The following is a 19,488-nucleotide window of genomic DNA, read 5'->3' on the forward strand; positions in this document are numbered from 1 at the left end:
TTGAAATCTCCTGGCTGTCACTATCCAAACGCAGCCAAACGCAGTATCCTGAATTAATGGCTATCCTACAAAAATATTAACTGTTCTCCATAGTTTCACCACCTATTAGCCAGAACAGTCATGCCCCTTACATTAAGCCTTACCAAATGAAAATGGATAAGATTCACCTGAGATTTTTTTACTAAGGGAGAAACTATCCAAAACCAGGTGTAACTGTGTTGAACATGGGACTCTGTAGGGACTGACTCACCTTTGGAGCCAGCCTTTAGTGGCTGTTAGAGGAACGACACTTTTTTGAACAATTATTTAACACAATAAAAACACGGACTGAGGTTTTTTACCCAGAGAGGATTTGGGTTTAGTAAACTTTTATTCCATAATTGATTACAGTTAAACTGTGTGGAAATTTCTAAAGCAAGATGAAGTCACTGAGTTATTGTGGTTTGTTAACAGCCAGCTCCAGTTATACTGGGTCAGCTGGTTTTAATGGCCCAGGTCGAGAATATTTGGCGGTTCTTCTGGCTCCACCTCCTGATTGGTGTCCTGCAGGAAAGAGAGAAGATGTTTAGAACAGGTAAACCACAAAGTGTAGAAAGTTGTGGTGAACAGGACAGATTTTTTTTATTGTAATCTGCTGGAGGGTCATGGAAGAGCAGATGCTCTGGCTGTGGTTACTGCAGCTGCACAGATGTGCAAAGATATCTGCTAGAAGGTTGTATGGCTGGTGGTTGCACACATTGCAAGATTAGCAGTAAGGAGACCCTGGTTCAAATCCTGCTGATTCCTTTCGATTTAATTTTTTTCTGAATGTTTTAAGACTATATTATAAATTCTGGCTCCACCAAAGATGTGCCTCTTATTAAGTCGCACTTTACTAAAACCACTAAATGAAGCATTATCATTATCCATTATCATGGATCTGTAATTTCATGTATTAATATGGTGATGCGGTGAAATTGAAGCAGTTTCCATGTCTCCTTTATTAACTTTAATGTTTAAATGTGTCCAGTTTAAACTTATAGAACTCTAATGTGCAGCTGTCACCTTATAAACAAACAACAGCTTTACAATGAACAAAATAAAATAATTAACTTAAATTGAAATGTTTGTTATATGTGCTAAATTCAAAGATTAACATTTTTCTGCAGCATTAATCTCTTGTCTTATTTGCAAGAGTGTTGTACTTTACTGTTATATTTTACTATTCTTTCCAGATTTTTCATTGGCATTATATCGTCAACATTGACTCAGGATCAATTCATGAGTCACATGATCCACAAAATACCCATTTTTATATGCGCACACATGGAGCCTGGCACAGAAGCTTAACAGTGAAAGATGATAACCACTGTCATCATCAACACAACTGGTTCACTTCCTATCTCTCTGACAGATCTTTTATGGTGAGTATGGATACATGCTCCTCTAAGATCCATAAAATGACATGTGGTGTGCCTCAAGGGTCGGTTCTAGGCCCTGTACTTTTTAATTTGTATATGTTGCCTCTCGGCAGTGTCATCAGGAGGCATGGAGTGAACTTCCACAGTTACGCTGATGACACGCAGCTGTACATCTCCGTGTCTCCTGATGACACCAGACCAATGGATGCCCTTTTTAACTGTATCTTGGATATAAGATCTTGGATGGCAGAAAACTTTTTACAGCTTAACCAGGACAAAACTGAAGTTTTAATTGTCGGTCCTGAGGCTCAGAGAGAGAAACTCTTGTCTAAATTAGAGGCATTTTCACTATGTCCTTCGCTACAAGTGAAAAACCTGGGTGTTATTTTTGACTCTGAGCTTGGTTTTATCCCACATGTTAAACATGTAACCAAAATTGGATTTTATCATCTAAAAAATATAGCCAGAGTCCGCCCAATTCTCTCTCGGGCCAACACGGAGATGCTGATGCATGCTTTTATTACCAGTCGCATTGATTACTGTAATGCCCTGCTCTCTGGTCTTCCTAAGAAGAATATTTCAACTTTACAACTCTTGCAAAACTCGGCAGCTCGTGTGCTGACGAAGACCAGAGGGCGGGCCCACATTACACCGGTTTTAGAATCGCTGCACTGGCTCCCCGTGTGTTTCAGGATCGATTTTAAAGTTCTTTTATTGGTTTTTAAATGTCTTAATGGTCTTGGGCCTTCTTATCTCTCAGATCTGCTTTTACCATACGAACCCTCGCGGACCCTGAGGTCCTCTGGTACTGGCCTTTTGATTGTCCCTAAAGTCAGGACACATACTCACGGAGAGGCAGCTTTTCAGTGGTATGGTCCTCGTCTGTGGAACAGCCTGCCGGAGGAGCTCAGGGCCGCAGAGAACGTACATGTTTTTAAGAACAGGCTCAAGACCCACCTTTTTAATTTAGCTTTTACTTAGCGTTTATTTATTTTTTATGCTTATTTATTCTATCCTGTTATTCTATTATTAATTTAGGATTTACCTAATATTTCTTGATTTTATTCTTATTCATTTTTTAATCTTCTTACTCTATTTATATTTATATTTATATTGTATCCTGTTCTTATTTATTTTATCATTTTACCCTGTATACATCGTATTGCGTCATATCTCCAGTGTTTCCTCGGAGGGCGCTCTCTGCACCGGGGCTGTTATTGACCGTGGCTGCTGGGTCTCTGGGGTCCTCTCAGCCTGGTTGGGGGGCTTCTTTGCCTCCCTTCGGCTGTGTGCCCAGCCCGGAGGCTGCGGTCTGTGACCGGCTCCCGGTGCAGACGGCTCTCTGTTATAATGTTTCCTCACTTGGCTCATGCGAGCCCAGCCCAATTTTTACTCTTTAAGTGTGCGCGTGTGTGTATGTGTGTGTGGGTGGGGGTGGGGGGATATATGTGTATTGAGAGTGTGGGGGAGTGAGTTGGAGGGTGGGGTGGGCTGCTTTTAACTATGTAAAGCACTTTGTGCTACATTTTTTCTGTATGAAAAGTGCTTTATAAATAAAGATTGATTGATGATAACTGGAATGTTAGGTTTTGATGAACCAGCTAGTAGAGAGAAAAGTCTGGCTGTGTGGAACCTTTATCATACCAAACCCCTCTAGTCGCACATAAAGCACCAACTACAGCTTGGTTGGATTTAGGCGCCACACCAGGTTTATGGTGAAATCGTTGAGTGCACAGTGAAAATTGTCAGAACAAGACTGCTACATATAACCACCATGCTGGAAGCTGTCGGGACATGCTGTGGAAGATGATGTCAAAGGGGATACTGGGCAAATTATATTTATTTATTTTGGAGAGGGGGGGTAGTTTAATTTGCCAACTTGTGAATTTGAATTTGATAAAATAATACCGTGTATGGTTTCAGATGAAGTTTGAGAAGAAATGTTTTTGTTTCAAGTCAGGACTGAAAACTCAGAACAATCAATAACTTCACATGGTTGCATATTTACACTGAGGTGTTTCGTCATTTCCCATAAAAGATCCTTTTACCAGAGGTGTGGACTCGAGTCACATGACTTGGACTCGAGTCAGACTCGAGTCATTAATTTTATGACTTTAGACTTGACTTGAAAAAAATGTTCTAAGACTTGTGACTTGACTTGGACTTTTACACCAATGACTTGGGACTTGAATTGGACTTGAACCGGTTTACTTGAAAAGACTTGATATTTTACCCCAAATATAAAATTTAACATGCATATTATGTAGAGATTGAAAATGTGACGTCATTCACGGGTAGAACCGCAAAGGATTCTGGGAACTCGTGGCAAGCGGTACTAGTGCACGCAGGCTTTCAATTAAAATCAGTTACACAGCGATAAAAAGTAGAGATGGACCGATCCGATATTACGTATCGGTATCGGTCCGATACTGACCTAAATTACTGGATCGGATATCGGCGAGAAATAAAAAATGTAATCCGATCCATTAAATATCAAAAAAGCACCTCACAAAACTTGCGACATGGCGTAACTCGTCTCATAACCGTAGCACGTCGGAGCAGTGTGGTCACGTGATACAGCGGCTGTGTGTATTTGTAGTCTCGCTACCAAACCAGCATTTCATCTCCGAGGAAGTTATCCCAGAGAGAAGTAAAGCAAGTGTGTAAGTTCCTCTCTGAATGTTTGTAAAGCATTCCTGCGTTAAGCTTAACAACTGATATATGGAGCAAGTGCCTCTCTCTCTCTCTCTCTCTCTCTCCTGCTGCTACTTCATGAAACTGCTTAATGATCAGCTGATCGGCTTTTCTGTCGCGACTCCGTCTCTCTTGTTTGTTTTTGGCCCACTTTGCACCAGAAAGAGGAAACCAGCGGCTGAACAACAGCAGCACGTTTAAGCTTGATAAGCTGTTGTTAGAATTCATTTAATATTACTTTCTACACCAGGATCTTTTTCTACGCAGCTGACGGCTGGTAACTGTGCAGGGGCGGATCTAGCAAAGTTTAGCCAAGGGGGCCGATAGGGCATTAACAGGGAAAAGGGGGCACAAAGACATACTTTTCTTTCTTATTCTCATTTAAAATGTCTAGCTTTTAATAAATAATTATCTGAATCTTACACCCAAAGTTTTAATCTGATGTAAAATGTATAGAAGTCCATTACTGTATATAGTAACTGTTAAGTCTAATATACCCTAGTAAGCTATAGTACTTTTTCCTTTGGGAAAGTACCATCTGTGCAGTCTGCAATTCTGTTGAAGAAAGATGTTGAATCTATTTAATTATTCTTGAAAAAATAATTTATTTCTGTGCATTTTTTTTTTCACACTGCATCAAATTAAAGTTGATTACATCGATTAAGCATCACAAAGTGGAGGGTGGAGGGTGGTTCCCTATTTTTTTATTTTTTTTTGCTGGTAGTTTGCAACCCTATTAGTTAGGTTGCTTAATATTTCTGCTAAGTACTCTTTAAAATACCAGAATAGGAAGGATGGAGCAGGTTTAAGTTTATTAGATTGATCAGTGTTGCTGAACTATGAAATATTTTGGGCGCAGTGTACTTTTTACACACAGGTATAACAGAATAGCTTTAGTGCTGTTGTTTATTTAAACTTGACTATGAACTTATACAAAATGCAGCAAGATATTAAAAAACAGTTTTATTGATTAAAAAACACACTATATCGGATTCATATCGGTATCGGCAGATATCCAAATTCATGATATCGGTATCGGTATCGGACATAAAAAAGTGGTATCGTGCCATCTCTAATAAAAAGAAACACAAAAATGGCAAGAAGCTGTTGTATCATTAACTGCAATAGCCGGTCGCATGACAGCCACGGGAAGCCGACGGGTAAAGAGATCGGTTGTTATCGGATTACGTCGTTGAAGAGAAATTGTTCAAGCCATGTTTCCGAAGTAACAAAGACGCGACGGATGGCCTGGATTGCAGCCATTCAAAGATCAAATATAACGTCCCAGAACCCTCCAGCTCACAGGTTAGTCTGCTCCAAGCATTTACACGAAGGTCAGTGTTTTTTAGTAGTTAATACGTCATTTTCATAACATAATTAGTGATATAGGTTACAAGCAAGTCTGGCGCTGAACAGAAATTGTCGCGCTATGCTCCTTTGTTTATTGTGCATAAATAGTGAATTGTCCTGACACAATATTGCGTTTCGCTTCTGTTATTATGGTACATTGACAAAAACATATACTTTTATTCACAGGATAAAACAGGTTTTTTGTATCACTAATTGCCCAGTACGATTACAGCATACAATATTATTGTCACTGCTACATTTCTGTGATGGGTACCAGAAATTATTTCCACTGCTAATTAATTACCGTTGAGCTCAAAGGTCCTATTAATAAACGGTTAATGAATGTGTATTTATGACGACAATTTGTGAGACTGGTAAACTTATGATACGTACGATGGTCTTTCGTTCTACACGGTGCATTTCAAGGTCCTGTACCCATCCGTCGGTAAACTGTACCTGGGCTTGTTGCAGTGAGCTGAAGTTACTAAACTTCATGAGTGTATGCACTCACTCCAAGAACCGTATGATTATAAATATGCATATAAATATGCTACAATGAGATAGCTGACTTCATCTAACTAGCAAATGTTGTCCAGGCTACGTTGGAGATACAGTTTTTTTTAATGTGTATGATATTTTTGTCATGCGATTTTAAAGCTGGTCCTACAACCGCATCCAAGAATAACATGCAGCTTATCTCAGAACTGTCGGTGAAAATTATTCTTGGAGCTAGGTTTAATTGAGCTGCATTTTAAAGAGGTGCAATTTCACAATTTGTGTATATTTTCTAAGTTCACTATTTTGTCATGTGTTGAGAAAAACACAGATTTAAAATTACATGGTCTAATATTTACATTTAGCATATAACTGCAACATTATTTTTTCGTTGTTTTTTTTTAAAGACTCGAAAGGACTTGAAATTCAAAGTTTCAGACTTGTGACTTGACTCGGACTTTTACACCAGTGACTTGAGACTCGACTCTGACTTGCCTGACATTACTTGAGACTTGAGGATAAAGACTTGAGACTTACTTGAGACTTGCAAAACAATGACTTGGTCCCACCTCTGCCTTTTACTATTAAACTTAATAAATCATTGCCCCTTCTGAGCTTTGAAGCTTTTTAATAATTAACACATTTCACCTACAGCAATAAATCTGACAGCTGACTGCAGCAAACCACATATTTACATTAAAAGTAATATTCTAAAATTATCTTTGTTCATTTATGTTTTTTTAAGCCTGTCTTGTATGGCAGCTTTTACAGTTATAATCAGAATGTGACTGTTGTGCCAAAAACATTTGCTTTTCCAAGATGAGCTCTATAGACTCTCTATAGGATCCTCTTGTTTGTGGCTTTCTTTTTCTACTTTTTACTTCTTTACTTATTTCTATTATTATTCATGAGTGCATGTGTAATATGGGAATGCCAAAGGTGACAAGGCGAAAGAAAAGGAGTAAAGAAGGAGGGAGAACACAGGGGAAAACATAAGAATAAGAGGACAGAGCACACGTGGAAAACACACAACACATACAAAAAAAACCCCCAAATCACACCTGAAAAAACAAAAACATGGATACACAAACCAGCAATCTACATGTGTGTGTATTGACAATGACAGTGAGAAATTACAATAATGCCCCCAGGAGCCAGAAGCAGACAGAGAAACACCCCGGAGACCCCTAAAGTACTGAAGACCCCAGGTCACATGTCTCGATGACAACTGTGTGCCCCTCCCAGCAGAAGGAGGAGGGAGGCCAGAGATGGAGCCCTCAAGGCCAAAGGGCAACAGCCCCATAGTACCAGACACCGACAATGCTGCCATGAACTGAGAACAGGGCTCCAGATGCAAGAAACTGCCCAACAACCACCAGAACCACCACCGCCACCATGAACCAACAGTCGAGACCCACCCTGGGTAGGGTGCAGGAAATGGGTGTAGGAAGACCTGCCCCGACTTGCCCACGTTGGGAGTGATATGCTGGGTGTGTCAGACTCTATATGTGTGAGTGATATGTTGTTTGAGGGGTGTGTGTGTGTGTGTGTGCGCTGTCATGATACTTAAGACCGGAATGAGAAAGCCAGTTAAGCATCTGGCTTGGTAAACCCACACCCCATCGCAGGGCGGGGGAGGCAGATCTGGGACCGTAAGCACAGCACCCCAGAGCACCATGGCAACCAAGGTCTACATCCACCGCAAAGGATAGTCTCCCTCACCTGAACACCCCACCCCTTCCACTCCTTTACCTTTTCTAGAACTTGCCTGATTTTGGTGGATACGAGAAAGCTAATGCCCAGAACAGTGGGACTGTGTGCCCCACACCCCTTAAGCCCCACACACTATTTACAGCAATGAGAGTGAGGCTGATGTGAATTATCTCCTGCTGTGTGTAATGTGTGAGAGAACGAGAAAATGCTGCCCAGAAGACTCTGCCCAATTTCACCCTGCCACTCAGGAAATTATGAATCTATATGGAGTCACTTGGGACACTCTTTTCCTTTTTTAAATTAACCTTTACAACAAAAATGTGAAAGAAATCTCAAACATGCTTAATTTCATTAAACCCAAACTCCTGAAATAATCACACAAAGTCTGGAAGTGTAATGACACAAATGGGTGCCACACCTTGATTGAGTGTGCTTAGTTAAGTCTGTTGGAGGGCTTCATAATATAATGGCAGTTGCTATGCACTCAATGTGGCAGAACTTCCACATGAATGCACAAATGGAGTGAAAGTGTGTATGGAGAGGGTGTAGAGCACAGACAGGAATTGTGTAAAAACATTTAATTAACAAGTATTTTTAATTACAGCACTGTGCAAGAGTGTGGACCGACCCCCATGTTTTAAAACTTTGCTGGTAAAATAGGAAATGAGTGAAACGCTTCAAACATGTACAAACATGAATGTAAATACGGTACACAAGGCACAAACAGATTTTGTACAACTATAATGAGTTTGAAGTCAATATTTGCTATGACCACCTTTATTATTTAACATCTTATGCAAGCTTTCTTGTAATTTGTTTAGTTAGTCTTCAGGACTAGTTCTCCAGGCTTCTTGAAGGATGTTCTTGGCTGCCTTTTGTTTCTTTCTCTGTCAAGATGATCCCACACTGCTTCAATAACATTGAGGTCTGGGCTCTGGGGAGGCCAACCAATTAAGTGCTAATTTAAAATTTAAAATTGGTTCTTTGCTAAGTTGTCTGTTACGTATAGACGTATAGACAATACCGATTCATCCCTTCAGTTAGGCGCTTTTGCACTGCTTGAATGATTTATAGGTCAGTGTAAATTGGTTCAACACACAAAAAAACAAGTGGTCAAGTACAAGGACTGGACTGAAAATGAGTAAAAAAGCAGCCAATGTCCAAAGAAGAACTCTGAAAGGCCTCCAGAAAACCTGGAGAACTATTGCTCAGCTCATATTAATAAAGGTCTGGCTCATTTAAATCAAAATATAAAGAAATGAGAGGTGCCTAAAAAACAAAGTGGAGTCTAACATAACATTTCTTCCACATTGGGTCCCTGGGATTGCAGATCAGACTCACTGGGCAACTAAAACAGCAAATTTATTTCTATTAATTTGAATTTAGATATTTCATATGCTCCTTGCTTCACGCATAATAATTCGGTAGTTTCATATTTTAACTTAATAATTGAAATTTGCAGAATAATTTAATATATTTACACCTGCTGTGTAAAACAAGCCAGTGGTGGATGGTAGCAGGTGCTTTCTTTCACAATGAAACTATCCAGAGCCAGCGGCTGGTCAGTGAGCTTTTTTAAACTTCTCCTCGTACCCCTGTTTATTTTAAACGATTATTTAAAAGAAAAGAAAATGTTATATATTCTAACTGGATGCCCAAATGATGATGACACCAAATGTGATCCTGTTAATTAACTGACATGAGATTTTTTTCTTTAGTTGGAGATTATCTGTGGCTATAACCAATGCTAAGCTACTCTGTTGCTGTCTGTATAGTCTTACACCATAACATTTAACTGAGACATGACACTGTTTCTAATCTTCTGATCTAACCCTCAGCAAACTTTTTTTTTAAATGTCAGTGTGACCTTGAAGGCTGATTGTGGTCTCAGGCATTAATGTGATTCTGGAGGTCACACAGCTGAAAACAAGCTGAAGCTCCTCTGATAGAGAAGGAATGTGTAAGCTGCAAAGTGAAGAGAACTAAGTGTCCTTCACAAGAACTCCGACAGCATAAACACGTTTAGATAATCTACTTTTTAGTGAACACATGGACATTCTAATAATGACGGATTGAATTTATATAGCGCTTTTTGAGACCTCAAAGCGCTTTACAATTCCACTATTCATTCACTCTCACACTCACACACTGGTGGAGGCAAGCTACAGTTGTAGCCACAGCTGCCCTGGGGCAGACTGACAGAAGCAAGGCTGCCATATCGCGCCATCGGCCCCGATGCAGGTAACATGAGCATCGGCCCCCTCTGGCCATCACCAGCAGGCGGTAGGTGAAGTGTCTTGCCCAAGCACACAACAACCAAGACTGTCCAAGCTGGGGCTCGAAACGGCAACCTTCTGATTACAAGACGAACGGCCAACTCTTGAGCCATGATCGCCCATTCTCTGAGTTATTTCTCAAGCAGCAAGAAATAATGTGTGCTGTTGGATTGTTATGCAGTGTTTCAGTGTTTTATGAAATCATGCAGGAAGATGGCAGAATCTGGAGAAAAAGGAGAAAGCTACACATCATCAGGCTCCAATTACATCGTTTAGTTCTTACATTTTAAAGAAGGAGCCAAATTGTGTGCTGACAAATACTGTGTTTCTCAGTTCTTTATCAGGATTTTTATTAGGATGAACACACGCTTGCTTTTATCCTGAACAATTAAACAAGTATCAGTAACTATACTGATATTGTCCAGGGATATTGTCCACATGTTCTGTGTGGCATTTAATTTAATTTGTGAGCTGCCATTTAAACACAAGCTTTTTTCCCCCCTTTTATTTAAAATCGACATGCCTTCCAAATACAGAGAAGTGGCAAACGGTGGTCTGACCTTTCTCCTTTTCTCCTGAAAGTTCTGATATTATGAATAAAAATATTAAAGTATCAATAAATATATACTCTCTCTATATTTTTATCTTATGTATATTTACATAATGATAAATATTCTATAGAAATACACACTCAAAAATATTAAGGGAACAATCCTTTATCACAGCATAACACAAACTCAGTTAAACCTGAGGGATATTGATCAGGCCAGTTAGAAACACAAACCATTACGAATCTATTTTAGGTGCTTTGGTGCAAATGAAAGTGACAGCAGGTGCACCGGAGAGGCAACAACAAGCCAAATCCCACAAAAGGAACGGTTTAGCAGGTGGTGGTCACAGACCATTGTTCTCTCCTTATCTCTGCTGACTGATTTTCCTCTCATTTTGCCTTCTAGTGTCCTTAGCACTGCGTGTAACATGAGATGATACCTGCATCCCATTCGGGTTTCACAGCTATTCCAGCTCCTGTAGGATAAAACATCCATATGCGCTATTGCAAAACGGTTGCTGTGCCATTTGCTGTGTTTTCCAGTAAAGCCTCAAAAGTGTGAAGATACCAGGAGAGAGACTGTTACATGATGATAGCTCGAAAGGGCCATAGAAGGGCCTCAAACCTGCAATATGACCAGTATCTGCTCCTTTGTGCCCTACAGCCCTACTCGTGTGCATGTTTTTGACCAACACCTCCGAAACAGGCTCCATGAGCATGGCATTAGGGCCTGACTCCCTTAGTGAGATCTATGCTCACAGACTAGCATCCTGCTGCACCATTTGCATTCACCTGAGTACACCAGAACTGGCAGGGCCGCCACTGGCACCCTGTTCTCTTCACAGATGAGAGCAGCTTCACACTGAGCACGTGTGACAGGTGTGAAATAGCCTGGAGACGCCATGGCATCTGTTACAGAGTTTTATGGATAATATGAGACTCAAAAAAATCTTAGCACTGTACAAACATAACAAAACGCAATTGAATCAGTCTTGTAAACATCCCAGTGGTCCATGTCTACTGTGGAGAAGAGAGGACATACTGATTATAAATATACTGTGGGAATAAACAAGAGGGCTCATCTCACGCAACACCATCCTAAAATAATATACATTAAATCAGCTGAACCGACTAAAAACTTCAAGTGTTGGACACACTCAGCTTGACAAAGCTTCCTTCTAATTCAGAGCAAGCTAATGCCTCAGTCATGAGTAAAAATAGGACCTCAACCTCCTTGCATCCACAAATAAACAATGAATAAATATATTGGTAGTGCCTGATGATTGTATTGAATTTTCTTTCCCATTCTGTGACTGACTACAACTTGCGATGACTACATGGTTGCCCAGAGCTTGAGGGTGTTGCACAGTCACGCCCACGATTGCACAGGTCGCCTGATAGGAGGCAACCTTTCTGAAACAATTGCAGTCTGACTTGGACAGACTGCAAACACCCTCAGAGAGAGATCATCAGCAGTTTGCAAATACTGACATACTGACAAGCAGCCTACAGGAACAAAGCAAGGACTCAGAACATGGAATTAATTGAATTCTATTATGCCAGCCAACCCACTAAGAGAGGTTATATTAATGAGCAGCAGACCAACATCAACAATGATCAACAAGCACTTGGTAGCTCTGTGCTACGATATCAATAAAGGAAAGCTACTACTGAAGCTGAAGATCAGTATAGACACAATGAGTACGGATATAATGAGGTGACCCTGTTACAAGATGTCAGTGTAACTGAATTATATGATGCCCAACCACCTGCAATCACTGCAGCCACTGAGCCGAGGATGAAAATTGTGCCTAGACTCGATGTTGCAAGATATAAAGATAAAATTACTCTCCATCAACACTATTATTATCACTGAGACAAGCAAGTCCACACTGCTCTTCTTAGGCCTCAACCCCTTAAGCTAGCTCATCACAAAGACTGGATGCAGATTAAATTACTGGATGGACAGCAGCCTCCTAACCTCCAGCTGACAGCCACCTCGTCCCTCTCCTCGTCTCTGCACCCAACTAAGAGCCAGCCGGCCGCCAGTAGCATCGAGTGTGTTCAAAGCCTGAATACAAGCCAGTAACTGAATCTGGAGAGCTGATTTTTATTTTTCACATCAACATTTTGGTTGTTAGCTTAGAGGAAATTGTAAATATTTATCCATACGAATTGAGCACCTGACAGTAGTTAAATAGGAGTGAGAAGACTCTTTTTGGTAATAATCTTTTCTCTTGTTTATTATTTAAGAACACGGTTTAGATATTTGCCATTTGTTTTCTTTCTGTTAGGGAACAACAGGGATCATTAGAGGTTTTTGTGCTGCTGCTCTATCCAGCTGCGAGAAGAACAACACAAATCCTTGCTTCCAATCGTCTTCCTCACCAATGCCAGATCCCTCACAAATAAAATGGAGGGGCTATAATTAGAGATTTATTTAACCGCTTTGTCCGGGAGTGTTGTCTACTGATTGTAATTGAATCCTGGCTCCATCCAGATTTCCCCGATGTCTTGGTAGAGTTACTGGGCCAGACATTACACCGCCAGGACCGCAACAAAGATCTGGTTAGGGAAGGGCCAGCAGGCTCTGTGCTTATCTGCTTCAGGATTGGTGCCGTAACAGTAGAATTACAGATGGTCACTGCTTAGAGGCCATGTCTATTCAGGGCAGGCACTTTGATCTACCTCGCAAGCTAACGGTAGCCATAGTACATTTACATGTCCCCCAATGCTAATGTTAGCTCAGCACCCAACCACCTTCAACTTATCATCAGTAAACAGCAGACAGAGCCTCGGAGGGCGTCGATATTGTTGCTGGGACTTTAACAAGGTATCTCTGAAGTCTGTATTCCCTAAATTCTTCCAACATGTTAACTGTAACTGTACCAGGGGGATCAGGACACTGGACCATGTGTACAGCAACATCAAACAGGCCTACAGGGTAACACCCCTCCCCCACCTAGGACAATCTGACCATCTCTTCTCTGCTCCTCATTCCTGCCCACACCCCCCTCAGGAAACAGCTCACTCCAAACACCCGGGTCATTAAAAACTGGCCAGATGATGAGCTTCTCTGAATACAGGGCTGTTTTGATCTGACAGAGTTGTAAAACATCAAACACCAGGATCTGGAGACCTTCACTCAGTCAGTCCTTTTCTACATTAAGTGCTGTGTAGAGAATGTAACAGTAACCAAAACCATCCGTGGTTTTCCTAACCGAAAACTTTGGATGATAAGTGAAGTACAGGCTCTGATCAGAACTCATAACTCTGCCTTCAGGCTGAGGGACTGTTCTCTGTACAACACTGCCAGAGCCAACCTGAGGAGGGGCATCAAACAGGCAAATGAGGCATACAGGATGGGGAGGCTTCCTCACTGATAACAACCCCCGCCAGATGTGGAGAACTCTCACCAACTACAAAGGCCAGAACCCTCCAACCCCCGACAGCAGGTTCAAACTTGCTGTCAGGGGCTAACCTCAAAGCCTTCTTTGTTCGGTTTCAGACCACCCCTCCCCCACACACAGTCCACAGAGGATGCCATCACCCTTCACAGAGCGCTGAGCCATCTGGAGAACAGGAAGAACTACATGAGGATGCTCTTTGTGGACTACAGCTCAGCAATCAACACCATAATCTCAGACATCCTCACCACCAAACTGGACCACCTTCAGAACCCCCCGTCACTTGCTCCTGGATCAAAGACTACCTACCTCCCCCCTGACTGTCACTCAGCACCGGATCCCCACAGGGCTTTGTTCTCAGCACCACCGTGGTTAGACTCATCTCTGATGGAGATGAGACAGCATACAGGGCGGAAGTAGAGAACTTGTCCCACTGTTGCTCAGAAAACAACCTGAAGCTGAATGTCCTTAAAACAGAAGAACTCATAATAGACTTCAGGAGGCACAGACAGGTCCACTCCCCTCTCATTAAAAATGGACAATGGGTGGAATCTGTCTCCAACTTCAGGTTTCTGGGCACCCACACCTCTTCCAATTTCACCTGGACCCACAACACCAATGTCCTGGTAAAAAAGGATCAATGGCAGCTGCACTTCCTCCTTTTCCTAAAGAATAACCTTGACCAGAAGCTGCTGGTGGCCTTCTACAGCTCCTCAGTGGAGAGCATACTCTCCTACTGCCTTGGTGTTGAGTATGCTGGAGCCACTACTGAGAAGAGGACAGCTGTGCAGTGTGTAACTAACACCACCCAAAAAAATCATTGGCTGCCCTCTGCCATCGCCAGATCCTCCTGTCTCAGGAAAACCAGAGCCATCATAGGTGACCCCTTGCACCCCGCTCACCACCTGTTTGATCTGCTGCCCTCTGGTTGGCACCTCTGGTCAGTCCTAGGGATGGGTACCGGCTCTGACATAAACGGTAGTAACCAGACCAAAAAGCAGCGTACATTTCGGTGCTTTTTTTTTTCCTGAGATGTCATGCACTTTGGATTCCAGCCAATCATTTTACCTTTGCGAGCGTAGTAGGCGGGCCCAGGTACGTACGTTCTTTTAGAGCAGAGCTACAGATTAAAAATGCCCAAAGTGAAGCGGTCAAAAGTCTGGCTGTACTTCACAGGAGGTAACTCCTCGAATCTGATGAAACACCTGGCGACGTATAGCATTTTGTTAAAAGCCGAGAAATGCGCCGTATTTGATAGCTTGCTGCGAGACCTCACATCGTGCACATCTACTGCGCGTGGGTTGCCTGTTATATGACCCTGAGTTAGCAACATCCCCCAAAAACCCGAAGAGTAGAGTCCTGGCCCCTAGCCCTGCCAGTGTAGCAGAAACGATGATGGATGATGATGGCAGTAGCAGCCGTTCTTCTCTGTGTCAGTAGCTTAATGTTGTTCGTGTGTAATGTACGTTGAGTAGGCTAACCACGTTATTAAATTAATGCACGTAAGGTGAACTAGCAAACACCGTCGTAGTTACATGCGGCTGTCTTCTTGTTTGATGGCAGATACTCCCTTCACCCTGGCCAAAAAGGCTAAAATGACCAAAGAAAAAGTGAAAAACAGCTAAACATGAGAGGTTTTTGGACAAAGTTTGTGTTTTTTGTCCATTGTTTAAGCACTGCTTCCAGCCAAGAGTGATACCATAAATCCCCTATAGCTGCAGAAAAGGCCAATATTGTTATCTTTTTACAAAAAAACAGCTGAACATGAGAGGTTTTTGGACCAATTTTGTGTTCTCCATTCTTTAAGCACCGGCACCATTTCAAAAGTACCGGTTTGGTACTGGTATCGGATAAAACCTAAACGATACCCATCCCTAGTCAATCCCACACCTCCAGACTCACAAACAGCTCCATCCCCTGGGCCATTCGGACTGTCAATAAACACTATCCCTTCCCATGACACCATGGAGAGTTTCTACCGTGAACAGGTAGCAGTGCTTCTTTTTTCTTTGGGCGTAATGGCATAATGAAGGGTGTGCCTTCAGTGCTTCCCTAAGGAGTGCACATCATAATCTAGATATTAAAATCTTTCTTTTCACCCTTACTGTCAGTTTTAATAACTCAGAGAGGACATGAAGATTGAGATCAGTACAGTCTTGGATTGCTATGAAGTAACACACAGACTAATCATTAATTAGTAACAGCGGATGAGCAGCTGATGTTTATTTTACTCAGCGGTGCTAGAAATTAGAAGCTGTGCAGCAGTGAGGTTGAGAGATGTGCGGTAGCCCTGCAGCAGAATGCTGAGGTACAGCAGTGTGTCTGCACCGATGTTCGTCTGTGGATGCTGGCTGCCTTTTGTTCTTTTGTTGTGTCAAGATGATCCCATTATGCTTTAATAGTGTTAAGCTCTGAGCTCTGGAGAGTCCAATCCATGACTGATAGTGCTCCATTGTGTGTTTTTTCAATCCAGGTATGCTTTTACTGCATTTTAAGTGTGTTTGGGATCATTGTCGTGCTTAAAAAATAAAGTTGCTGCCAGTCAGATTATTTCTAGATGGTATTGCATGTTGGATTAAAATCTGACTTCTTTGAGCGTTTGGTTACCGGGGTGTATGTGAGCAGGTTGTTGAATTTACGTGTGAGGAATTTAATTGAGTGAGTGGCCATGAATACCTGCGCCTATGAAATTATTTAATTTCTTGTGAAATCATTTTCTCTCGTGCGCCACTTTTGACACAAATATAATTCCATGATGCTCCTCTTTTGTTCAGCTGGCACTGTATATTTATGTGTTACTACAGGCTACAGTAATAGAGTGCAACATTAAATCTCCCATCACCCTCCTCTTCCTCTGCCAGCTGCAGCTGTAGGGCCTAAAACTTATTTTGGTTAAAACCTCCCACCTTTCCCTCAAGTGCACACAGACACATGGAGTCAGGCCTCTTATCTCTGAGAAGAGGCAGGCAAGAGGCTGCACATCCCAGGAAACAGGGGAGATGTTGAAGAAGGCTGTCTAATATGAGGATTTGTGAGTCTGCTTAGGATGTCAGCTGTACCTGTATGTGTGGCATGATGGATGGTGGAAAACTCCCTGTGTGAACTGAAAGGGTGTAAACATGGGGAAAACCCATCCGGGGGAGGGGGGGGAGTAAACGGTCATGCTTTCAGATTCGGTGTGTGTTCATAAACCTCATTCTACTGAAGGTCCCAATATTTTCTAAAATGCAGACTAGTCGACTAATCTTAAGGAACTAAACAGTCAAACTAGACGATAAACTAATGAAAAAGCTTAAATATGAAAACCGTTAAAATCATTATTTTAAACATTAGTCAAATTTATAAACATATGCACACAGTCCCAGATTAGTCTGCTGTGTGAGGCTAACATTAGCAGCCTTTTTGCAGGTTATTGCTGGATGAGGCTTTATATTTCAGTGAGACAACCGTTCATTTTCTGCAATGCACAATAGCGCCAGATCAGTGAGCTGCAAGCAGCTAACTGGTGTTGTAAAATATGAAAGATTTGTATCTTGGTGCCAAATAGTGAGCGCAGCATTGTTTAACTATGTCGTCCAGCCATTTTCAAAAGTATGGCAGCCGCAGTCCACCACAACACAGTGCTCAGAAAAACTAAAGGAACACTTTGAAAACACATCAGATCGCAATGAAAAGAATAAAATCATGTATCTTTATTAGAGATGGACCAATCGGTCCGATACTGACCTAAATTACTGGATCGGATATCGGAGAAAAATAAAAAATGTAATCCGATCCATTAAATATCACGAAAGCACCTCACAAAACTTGCAACTTGCCTAACTCACCTCAGAACGTTAGCACGTCGGAGCAGTATGCATCACGTGATAGAGCGGCTGTGGCATGCGGGACCTGTTGATGGTCTGGATAGCATTTGGAGCTTCGCTAGCAACCCGGCATTTCATCTCCGACAAAGTTATCCCGAGAGAAGTAAAGCAAGTGTGTAAGTCCATCTCTGAATGTTTGTAAAGCATTCCTGCGTTAAGCTTAACAAGCGACTGCCTCTTCTTGCTGCTACTTCGATCATGAAACTGCTTAAATGATCAGCTGATCGGCTTTTCTGTCGCGAGTCCGTGTCTCTTGTTTGCTTTTGGCCCACTTTGCACCAGAAAGAGGAAACCAGCGGCTGAACAACAGCAGCACGTTTAAGCTTGATCAGCTGTTGTTAGAATTTATTTAATATTACTTTCTACTCGAGGATCTTTTTCTACGTAGCTGACGCTGGTAACTGTGCAGGGGCGGATCTAGCAAAGTTTAGCCAGGGGGGCCGATAGGGCATTAACAGGGAAAAGGGGGCACAAAGACATACTTTTCTTTCTTATTCTCATTTAAAATGTCTAGCTTTTAATAAATAATTATCCGAATCTTACACCCAAAGTTTTAATTTGATGCAAAATGAATAGAAGTCCATTACTGTATATAGTGACTATTAAGTCTAATATATATACCCTAGTAAGCTATAGTACTTTTTCCTTTGGGAAGGTACCATCTGTGCAGTCTGCAATTTTGTTGAAGAAAGATGTTGAATCTATTTAATATTTCTTTAAAAATAATTGATTTCTGTGTATTTTTTTTCACACTGCATCAAATTAAGGTTGATTACGTCGATTAAGCATCATGAGGTGGCGCGTGAGGGGTGGTTCCCTATTTTTTATTTATTTATTTTTGTTGTTGCTGGGAGTTGGAACCCTATTAGTTAGGTTGCTTAATATTTATGCTAAGTACTCTTTAAAATACCAGAATAGGGAGGATGGTGTAGGTTTAAGTTTATTAGATTGATCAGTATTGCTGAACTATGAAATATTCTCTTTTGCATACAGGTATAACAGAATAGCTTTAGTGTAGTTCTTGTTTTAAACTTGAGTATGAACTTATACAAAATGCAGCAAGATATTTAAAAAAAGTTTTGTTGATTTAAAAAACACTATATCGGATTCATATCGTATCGGCAGATATCCAAATTTATGATATCGGTATCGGACATAAAAAAGTGGTATCGTGCCATCTCTAATCTTTATCTATGGTTACCTACATATATGGACTGGGTAATGTGATAGGAACAGAAAGATGCTACACTGTTTGATGGAAATGAAAATGATCAACCTACAGAGGGCTAAATTCACAGCCACCCCAAATTCAGTGTGAAAAAATGATACAGCGGGCTAGTCCTGTCATGGTTCCGAGTCTGTGGCTTAGAGTTCTGCTGTGTCCGAGTTTTGAAGTTCTGTTAAATATCTTTAGGTTGTTAGGTTCACATTTCATGTATTATTCCGGAACTCCTGTTGTAACTTTCTTGTCTCAGTTACTCTCCTCTTATGTCCTGTTAATTTTAGTCTTGTCTCTGTATCTCTCTGTGGTTTCTGATGTCATATTGAAAAAAAGGGGAAAGAGCTAAAACAGTCAAACCGAGGATGACCTGAGGGGCTGCACCAAGAACCAGTGTAAGACAGATATAAATTATTTTGACCTCCAAGTCATGCAGGGTCACTCTAGATTCTTTTGGTGCTTTTTTGTAGCCTTTATTTTCGTAGGACAGCAGAGAACAGACAAGAAAGCTGGAAAAA

General features: G+C 41.4%; 1 protein-coding gene across 1 annotated transcript in view; it reads right to left on the reverse strand.

The window, feature by feature from the left end:
• Nucleotides 1-328: 328 nt before the first annotated feature.
• Nucleotides 329-19,488, reverse strand: part of stab1 (stabilin 1) — a 175,513-nt gene continuing 156,353 nt past the window's right edge. Inside the window, exon 70 of the mRNA XM_085274736.1 lies at nucleotides 329-543. Coding sequence (XP_085130862.1) covers nucleotides 484-543 — 60 coding nt within the window. The 3' untranslated portion in view covers nucleotides 329-483. The remainder of the gene's footprint in view (nucleotides 544-19,488) is intronic.

Source organism: Mchenga conophoros, linkage group LG5 (assembly GCF_057382185.1).
Source record: "Mchenga conophoros isolate Kocher_MC1m ecotype Shallow Benthic linkage group LG5, M_conophoros_male_GT1.1, whole genome shotgun sequence".
Classification (NCBI taxonomy): domain Eukaryota; kingdom Metazoa; phylum Chordata; class Actinopteri; order Cichliformes; family Cichlidae; genus Mchenga; species Mchenga conophoros.